This window comes from Diaphorina citri, unplaced genomic scaffold (assembly GCF_000475195.1).
Source record: "Diaphorina citri unplaced genomic scaffold, Diaci psyllid genome assembly version 1.1 scaffold4336, whole genome shotgun sequence".
Classification (NCBI taxonomy): Eukaryota; Metazoa; Arthropoda; class Insecta; order Hemiptera; family Psyllidae; genus Diaphorina; species Diaphorina citri.
Genome location: NW_007381735.1, coordinates 1,570 through 11,310, shown reverse-complemented (window position 1 = coordinate 11,310; position 9,741 = coordinate 1,570). Strand labels below are relative to the sequence as shown.

General features: G+C 43.4%; 1 protein-coding gene across 1 annotated transcript; it reads right to left on the bottom strand.

Annotated features, from left to right (window-relative positions):
• Positions 1-2,653: 2,653 nt before the first annotated feature.
• LOC113472214 lies at positions 2,654-4,328 on the bottom strand. Its single transcript, XM_026831868.1, has 2 exons — positions 3,755-4,328; positions 2,654-3,724 (listed from the first exon to the last, which is right to left on the bottom strand). Exons 1-2 carry the CDS (start codon positions 3,962-3,964, stop codon positions 2,663-2,665), a joined length of 1,272 nt encoding a protein of 423 aa, XP_026687669.1. The 5' UTR covers positions 3,965-4,328; the 3' UTR covers positions 2,654-2,662.
• Positions 4,329-9,741: the final 5,413 nt, after the last annotated feature.

Sequence of the window (9,741 nt, the reverse complement as noted above, 5' to 3'; positions counted from 1 at the left end):
CCCAAAACGGATATTTCCACCCATTTCCCGATTTTGAAAATTTGGACCGATTGCAATACTTTCATTACTAGTATAGCTAGAAAGTAAAAAAAAAAAAAAATCTGGTGTGAACATCACACGACTTTCTATTACATTTGCGAATACGTACAAAAAAAAACACAGGGGAGTATCGAACCCGCAACTTCTCAATCGTAAGTCGGACAGTTCTAGAAGTAGCACCATTCGATTCGTCGTGAAAAATCACATGGGTTTAACTATTCACATGCTTACTTGGTAACGATTCACGAATAAAAGGGAAATTTGTTGACACAGGGAGTATCGAACAAGCAACTTCTCAACCGTAAATTGGACAGTTCTAGAACTAGCACCATTCGATTCGGCGTGAAAAATCACATAGATTAGAATATCCATATCCAAATGACCAAATGTTTTCGATGTCTCTTACCGTTTACGAAATAAGGGTTAAGCAACAATGACTTTGGTTAATATGTGGATGGGTGACTATTCGATTTTAACCAAATTGTTACAGTCGCGTCCTTGGACCATACCGGTATAGCATACCAAATTTCATCGCTCTGCGACAAACCGTTCTTGAGATATTTTGTATACCACCTTTTTCTCACGAAACAATTGTTAAGTAACAATGACTTTGGTTAATATATGGATGGGTGACTACCTCTTTTTTACTTTCCTTATCCTATAGGAAGGAAAGTAATGTAATCGGGTCAAATTTTCGATGGTCAGTTTTTAGTGCCAAAACACGTTTTGGGGTCCCTAGAGCCTAAATCCAAAGTTTCAGCCATTGGTCCGTGTGTGTGTCTGTGTGTCCGTGTGTCTGTGTGTCTGTCTGTCTGTCCGTCTGTAAACAAAATATCTCGAGAACGGTAAGAGCTAGAGACTTGAAATTTGGTATGTAGATGTCAAATGTGACAAGGATGCGACACGAAACTTTTGGTTAAGATCAGTGCAACGGTTGGCGGCATTTTACCGCTTTTTGGCGGTTTTCGGTGTAATTTAACAATATATCGGGAACGGTATGAGCTAGAGACTTGAAATTTGGTATGTAGTTCACAAATGTGACAAAGATGCAACACAAAACGTTTGGTTGAGATGGTTGCTGCCCTTGGCGCACAAACTCGTATCGACATTTTTTTAATCCATTTTCTTCGTGAGGTTTATTCCTAGTTATGGCTAGTTCATAACTGCAGTTGGTTTCGCACACAACGTGTAGGGTCGTAAAAAGTAGAAAGGAACAGCATATCTTCGTGCATCTTAACTACCCATAACTACACAGTATGGCTAAAATTGATGTGCTTGTGTATCGTCCAGGATATTTCGGATGTCGTAGGATTCAAAGTCAACAGTAACAGGGCACACACACAGACAGAAAGACACATGGTCACAGAGCAGACAGAAGACATTGGACGTCTTTATATGAGCTCTTGCAACTTCTCGACGTCTAAATCTTTAACATGACCATACATCGAAGCGTTTCCACTATCGTACTGGTTACCCGTTGTTATTCGCACGACCCATGGTTACACTCTTCGCCCATTGAACAGTGTTAACATCATCCCACTTAGGAGGAAGTGATCTTTAAATCTTCAACATGTCCACTTAAGTTTGCGCAATGTTTACAATCAAGGGATGTAAGAGTCCTGCAATCCAGACACGTCTGTCAGACTTTACACACACCGACCTTTTACTACACCGATTGTCTAGAACAGAGAGTCCGTCCTAGAAGTCTATTATAACAACTACTCTTCGTATAAGTATTCTAGACACTACGCTCATTGAGAATACACCATCAGGAGAGCGTTTTTCGACTTTAGAAAACTCTACAAAATTACTTTAAATATCGCCTCGGCATCGATTTCAAATTTTTGAATTGACAATAAAACTTAATAACAGTACAAATAGATCACATGTAGGAGATAAGAACTGAACCCTAACTATCCTTTTTTTAGACGAATTATCCAACATTGTATGATCAAGGAAATTTTGTCGCTATAGCTGAAAACCACCAAAATCGGTCGAAATCTGTCCAAAAGCAGTCAAAATACCGCCAAGCGCAGCAACCATCTCAACCAGACGTTTTGTGTTGCATTCTTGTTACATTTGTGAACTACATACCAAATTTCAAGTCTCTAGCTTGTACCGTTCCCGAGATATTGTTAAATTACACCGAAAACCGCCAAAAAGCGTTAAAATGCCGCCAACCGTTGCACCGGTCTTAATCAAAAGTTTCGTGTCGCATCCTTGTCACATTTGACAGCTACATATCAAATTTCAAGTCTCTAGCTCTTACCGTTCTTGAGATATTTTGTTTACAGACAGACAGACACAGAGACACACACACGGACCAATGGCTGAAACTTTGGATTTAGGCTCTAGGGACCTCAAAACGTGTTTTGGCACTAAAATCTGACCATCGAAAATTTGACCCGATTACATTACTTTCCTTCCTATAGGATAAGGAAAGTAAAAATGGAATGAAAATATCTAAATTTGAAAATAGGTATAGTTACTGTTATATGTTAGGAAGAGAGAACATTTTGGTTCAGAGCAAAACTCAAAAGACGACTGAAAACTTTATTTTCGAAAAACTAGCAAACATTTCAAAAAACCTCAGCGACTGGCCACAACATCCCTCGGGGCCTTATTATGAGAATCCATACCGTTGAGGGGGATTTACAACTCGACCAGATCTTCTGACAGGAGCTCCAGAACTTTCAGGTTCCGGACCATTTGGTTTCCAAAACTCTCCAGAACTCCGAGTTTCAGATTCTTCAGAACTATGAGGTTTAAAGTATACAATGGAGCCAGGACAAAAAGCATAAGGAGATTCCGATAACTCCGACTGTGACACTTCACCACTAGTATCAGGAGTACCAGATATCTGAGACTCAGGACTAGAGACATTGGGGAATATTTCATTTGACTTAGACTGAAAGTTGGAAACATCCTGTACACGATCCTCACTTGTAGATGTTCTTGAACTCAAAGGCTGACTGGAACGCCTAAATATTCTAGTTCTGTAAAAACCTTGGGCACGAACATGGGAAGGTTTTCTTGCAATCGAAATAGTTTCATTGGAAGACGTGATTTCATCAGGACGTTTGTTGTCATCATGTGGAAACTTGCTAATCTGAGGAGTAAAATTTTTTAATGACTCGAAAATATCAGGATCTTTTGGGCACTCTCTTTCTTCTTCCCCTCGAGCTTTCGGGAGAATTGGGATGCAAGTGTCTTGATAAGGTACTGTAGGTATACTGGAATAGAGATTTTGATTATTATTGACATTCTTCGTTTCGTCCACACTGAAAGAAAATTTGACCAAATTCAATGACTGAGACGTTTCAAAACTTAGAACGGGCTCTCCTCTGCCCCGTACTACGTACAGCTCTGTGTGAATGATCTTGCTACTGTAGGACAAACATGTTTGGAATTTACCTACTACGTCTAGCTTCTTCATATTCTGGTAAGGGTAAATGTTACGCTTTGTATGTTGTAACTTTGGCTTGAATTTCAACTGATTGTATGTTTTCATATCAAAGACATTCACACTTGAACCCGTATCTACATGAAACTCAACAATGGAACCACACACCTCAACACCAACTTTTGGTGTTTCCCTGGAATTCACACTGAAAATGTGTTCATCAGGATCCTCGCGCTGACTTTTCTCACATCTTGGAGACGAGACAAATTTGATCCTATTAGAATGGCCGTCTGATCTGCATAAATTTGCAAAATGTCCCATTTTACCACAATTATAACAGATTTTATCTTTTGCACTACATGGTTCATCAGGTGTATGTGGCCACTGTAGACCACAATTGTTACACGTCTGATTCTGCTGTTTGGCTCTCTGTTTGAGCACTTTGTTCACAATCTCGTCTAACACCATAGATCTGTTACCTGTGTTGCTCATCTGAGAACTTTCCTGTTTTGAGCTTTCCATGCAGATAGCGATATCAAACAAATCCTTGAGACTGGTCGTGGACTTTTCCTGTAAAAGTCTCTCACGTATGGCACCATCAGATAAACCACGTATAAACTGGGATCGAATATGATCATCCTGAGTAGTGGAATTACAACTAGAACAAGTGAAATTACAAGTTATAGCCTTTTGTTTTAGATTTGTAATGAACTGATTGACAGTTTCAGATGCACCTTGTACTGTGTTGACGAATTTGTGTTGTTCCCAAATCTCATTGGGAGTTGGACACAAATGATTTTTCAATAACTCACAAAGCTCTACATATGATTTCTCGCTAGGCAAACCAGGAGATGTCAGAGCTGATAAAGTCTGGTAAAGCTGAGGACTCAAATTTAATCCCTATGGTGATAAGCTCACAGCGCGTCGTACGATATTGGTAGATGACGTCATCACGGGACGTACATTGTTGCCGCTATGTATGATATCGGCGTGTTTGAGACTCTCATGTTCCGAGAGCTATATCTCGCGATCTAGTGAACGCATTTTCTTCGTGTTAATCTCAATATTTTTTTTTTTTTTTTTTTTTTAATTTTTATAGTTTTTTCCGAGATAATAAAAAAAAAATCTTGAGAATCACCAATTGAGGACAGTGACAAAGGGCGTATTTGGCCTTTTCTGTTTTTCTCCTAAAAAGCCGGGTTTTACCTGATGCTATGATGTATTTCACTCGGAGATGATCAGAATTTACCAAAACTTACCTAATGATGTTATTTAATTTTTCACTCGGAAATGATCGGAACTTACCAAAACTTACCCAATGATGTTATTATGGTATTTTTCACTCGGAAATGTTCGGAACTTACCAAAACTTACCCAATGATGTTATTATGGTATTTTTCACTCGGAAATGTTCGGAACTTACCAAAACTTACCCAATGATGTTATTATGGTGAACAATATCTCGGGAACGGTACAAGCTAGAGACTTGAAATTTGGTATGTTGTTCACAAATGTGACAAGGATGCAATACAAAACGTTTGATAGTCACCCATCCAGATATTAACCAAAGTCATTGTTACTTAACAATTGTTTCGTGATGTTATTATGGTATTTTTCACTCGGAAATGTTCGGAACTTACCAAAACTTACCCAATGATGTTATTATGGTATTTTTCACTCGGATTTGTTCGGAACTTACCAAAACTTACCCAATGATGTTATTATGTTATTTTTCACTCAGAAATGTTCGGATTTGTTCGGAACTTACCAAAACTTGCCCAATGATGTTATTATGGTATTTTTCACTCAGAAATGTTCGCAACAAAACTTACCCAATGATGTTATTACGGTATTTTCACTCGGAAATGTTCGTAACTTACCAAAACTTACCCTACTAGCCAAATCTGAATGCGATCCATTCGCTTCTGGAACTGAATCAGGCATGATGATATCCACGTAGGTAGGTATGAAAAGTAACAAAAGAAAAACTGCCGACCGCGCCAATGTTATATGTTAGGAAGAGAGAACATTTTGGTTCAGAGCAAAACTCAAAAGACGACTGAAAACTTTATTTTCGAAAAACTAGCAAACATTTCAAAAAACCTCAGCGACTGGCCACAACAGTTACCTATGCTGATATTGAAAAATAGTGATAACAAAATGCGTAGATAGGTAGGTACCTATTCGATCTATTTGAGCCCCTAACTCTAATCCCTATGGGATAAGCTCACAGCGCGTCGTGGCATGAGGTCGCGCTTCGCGCTCCCTTGGCTTCGCCCCTGAGACCTTATATCGTTCCTGAGTTTTATCTCGAGAAATGAAAACTGAAAGCGAGAGAAAATATTAAACGCAGGAAAAGTTTCCAATGTCATCAACGTAGACATAATTCGTCAGAACATCGGCAGCTTCCGGGAAAGATGAGCCCTCATCCAAAGCGAGTTGCTGGAGCACCCGTTGAGCCTGATAAGGCGATGGAGGTAGACCAAACGTGCAGGTGGTTAGTTCGTACTCAACAACCGCTGACCCTCAAGCGTTGTACAGTCGTTCGCGGGACACCCTGTATATTTAGGACTCGCACTTCGTGCTCGGGAGGGGGGCTTCGCCCCCCTCTACGCTGGGTTGCGTATACGGTCGCGCTGCGCGCTCCCGGGGCTTCGCGGAGCATGGGGTCGCGCTTCGCGCTCCCTTGTTTACGGTCGCGCTGCGCGCTCCCGGGGCTTCGCGGGGTGGTGCATGAGTTGTGTGCATGGGGTCGCGCTTCGCGCTCCCTCGTTTACGGTCGCGCTGCGCGCTCCCGGGGCTTCGCGGGGTTGTGCATGGGGTCGCGCTTCGCGCTGCATGGTCGCGCGCTTCGCGCTCCCTTTTTACGGTCGCGCTGCGTGCTCCCGGGGGCTTCGCGGGGTTGTGCTTGCTCCCTTGTTTACGGTCGCGCTGCGGCTCCCGGGGCTTCGCGGGGTTGTGCATGGGGTCGCGCTTCGCGCTCCCTCGGGTTTGCTTCGCCCCTGAAAACTAATATCGTCCCTGAGTCTTGTCTCGAAGAAATGAAAACTGAAATCTAAAAGCGAGAGCAAAATACTAAACGTTGCGCGCTCCCGGGGCTTCGCGGGGTGTGCATGAGGTCGCGCTTCGCGCTCCCTTGGCTTCGCCCCTGAAAACTAATACGTTTCGAAGAAATGAAAACTGAAAACTAAAAGCGAGAGAAAATATTAAACGTAGGAAAAGTTTTGCTGGCCTCAAAGGGGCTTCGCGTGTTCGCTACGCGGGGTTGCGTATACGGTCGCGCTGCGCGCTCCCGGGGGCTTCGCGGGGTTGTGCATGGGGTCGCGCTTCGCGCTCCCTTGTTTACGGTCGCGCTGCGCGCTCCCGGGGGCTTCGCGGGGTTGTGCATGGGGTCGCGCTTCGCGCTCCCTCGTTTACGGTCGCGCTGCGCGCTCCCGGGGCTTCGCGGGGTTTGCATAGGGTCGCGCTTCGCGCTCCCAGGGGCTTCGCGGGCTTGTGCATGGGGTCGCGCTTCGCGCTCCCTTGTTTAAGGTCGCGCTGCGCGCTCCCAGGGGCTTCGCGAGGTGAGCATGAGGTCGCGCTTCGCGCTCCCTTGGCTTCGCCCCTGAGACCTTATATCGTTCCTGAGTTTTATCTCGAGAAATGAAAACTGAAAACTAAAGCGAGAGAAAATATTAAACGCAGGAAAAGTTTTGCTGGCCTCAAACCTTGTTCCCTGTGTATTTCTTATGGGGGAACTAAAAAACGTCAATATCTCGGGAACGGTTTGGAATTTCGGGGGTTTTCGATTTTTCTCAGTATGTACAAAAAATAAAAAATCCAATGGTGAAAACCGCATCTTCCTAGCTCATCTAGAAGTGGGTTAGAATTTGTATACGTGAGTCAATCAGTCAGTCAGTCAGTCAGTTACACAAGGGGCTGTATATATTTTAGACTCGCACTTCGTGCTCGGGAGGGGGGCTTCGCCTCCCCTCCCACCCCCCGGGGGCTTCGCGTGTTCGCTACGCGGGGTTGCGTATACGGTCGCGCTGCGCGCTCCCGGGGCTTCGCGGGGTTGTGCATGGGGTCGCGCTGTACGCGGGGTTGCGTATACGGTCGCGCTGCGCGCTCCCGGGGCTTCGCGGAGTTGTGCATGGGGTCGCGCTTCGCGCTACCTTGTTTACGGTCGCGCTGCGCGCTCCCGGGGCTTCGCGAGGTTGTGCATGTGGTCGCGCTTCGCGCTTCTATTGTCTTTGTACTTTGTTGCGCTACGCTCATACGTCATATTATGCTAAGTTTCTGCAAAAAGTTATGAGATCCCCCCAAAAAATATCACTTCGTGGCATAAAAAAGACCCGCCAAGTCGTTCCTCCTAAAATAAATCAAGTGCCCACAAAAAATAAACAAAACTTCATCTAACCCCAATGTGAAGTTAATGGGGAGCGCGTAGCGCGACCATATTCTTTTGAAGCGCAAAATCAATAGGGAGCGCGTAGCGCGACCGTTTTTTCTAAAAGGTGTAAAGCTGTAAAGCCAATAGGGAGCGCGTAATGCAACGATAGCATTCTTTCTGGTCAGGATTCCTACTGACAGAGAATTTTTCTTTTACTAAAATATTCTAAACCGTGGCGAAGCACGGGTAACCTGCTAGTCCTATCATATATACAGTCCTCTAAATTTCAAATACCGATAACACACGTGTTTTAGGATTTTTCCGAATTCCAAACTGTTCTCGATTTTTTAGGGGTGGCAACTTTTTTTAAAACACCCTGTATGTCTGGTTCTTTAATTTAATTAGAAGAAATTAGAATTGAATTTCTTGTTGCAGGTGGCGTTGGATTCTCTTTTAGAACATATTAGTGTTTGTCTGGAGTCAAATGAAAAGTCAATTAATGAGTTGGGGAGATGGATCTATGCAGTGATGGTATATTTAGAGACACCGCTCGTACCAGAGATGCATCACAATCTGAGAACAATCGCAAAGCGTTGTCGATCATTGAGAGAAAAAACTGTAAGTACGGGTACGGATACCAAATCCGGGAAAGAAGAAAATCCCCACCACGCAAGTGATGAGTATGGGAGGCGATATTTTTTTCATCCTGGACAAGGGATGTGACATATTGACCTTGAATGTCCGATTTTTACTTTCCGTTATTACAGTATAACGATTTTGAAAATTTGGACCGATTGCTACTTTCTCATTACTAGTAGCTAGTAGGTAGTAGGTATAGCTTATTATTATTATCATTATTATTATTATTTATTATTATTGTTAGTGTTAGTATTATTATTACTCGCACTTCGTGCTCAAGCCCCCCTCCACCCCCCCCGGGGGGGCTTCGCGTGTTCGCTACGCGGAGTTGCGTATACGGTCGCGCTACGCGCTCCCGGGGCTTCGCGGGGTTGTGCATGGGGTCGCGCTGCGGGCTCCCGGGGATTCGCGGGGTGTGCATGAGGTCGCGCTTCGCGCTCCCTTGGCTTCGCTCCTGAAAACTAATATCGTCCCTGAGTCTTGTCTCAAAGAAATGAAAACTGAAAACTAAAAGCGGGAGAAAACTAATATCGTCCCTGAGTCTTGTCTCGAAGAAATGAAAACTGAAAACTAAAAGCGAGAGCACAATATTAAACGTAGGAAAAGTTTTGCTGGCCTCAAAGCGTGTTCCCCGTGTATTTCTTATGGGGGGACTAAAAAACGTCAATATCTCGGGAACGGTTTGGAATTTCGGGGGTTTTCGATTTTTCCCAGTATGTACAAAAAATAAGGAATCCAATGGTGAAAACCGAATCTTCCTAGCTCATCTAGAAGTAGGTTAGAATTAGTATGAGTGAGTGAGTCAGTCAGTCAGTCAGTCAGTCAGTCAGTCGGTCGGTCGGTCGGTCAGTCAGCCAGTCAGCCAGTCAGTAAGTCAGTTACACAAGGGGCTGTATACAGGGTGTCCCGCGAACGACTGTACAACGCTTGAGGGTTGATGTAGAACCTAAAGGGCTACCAGAAAAAGCTATCTGGACAGATCCGATTTTCAACAGGGGCGGAGTTATGAAGGATTTTCTGTTTTTCAACATTTTTCATACCTTGTCCCCTTAAAACGCCTTTATCCCTTGAACCAATAAAGATAATAAAAAACTGATTGCACCATTGAAAAGAACACAAAATTTACTAAAAGATAAGATTCCCTGTTTTGGTAAAACCCTCCCTCAAACACAACCAAAAGCTTGAGAAAAAGATTTTTTTGTATCTCTTTAAAAACTACCATTTTTTCAACTCGATTTTTCTTCAAGTTTCCACTGAAACCCATTGAATTTCTCCTGATAGAAAAGTA

Coding starts and splice junctions, on each gene's coding strand:
- LOC113472214 (XM_026831868.1), bottom strand. CDS start 3,964: ATGGAAAGCTCAAAACAGGAAAGTTCTCAGATGAGCAACACAGGTAAC. Junction 3,725..3,754: donor ATTGTGGTAAAATGGGACAT/TTTGCAAATTTA, acceptor TCAGACGGCCAT/TCTAATAGGATCAAATTTGT.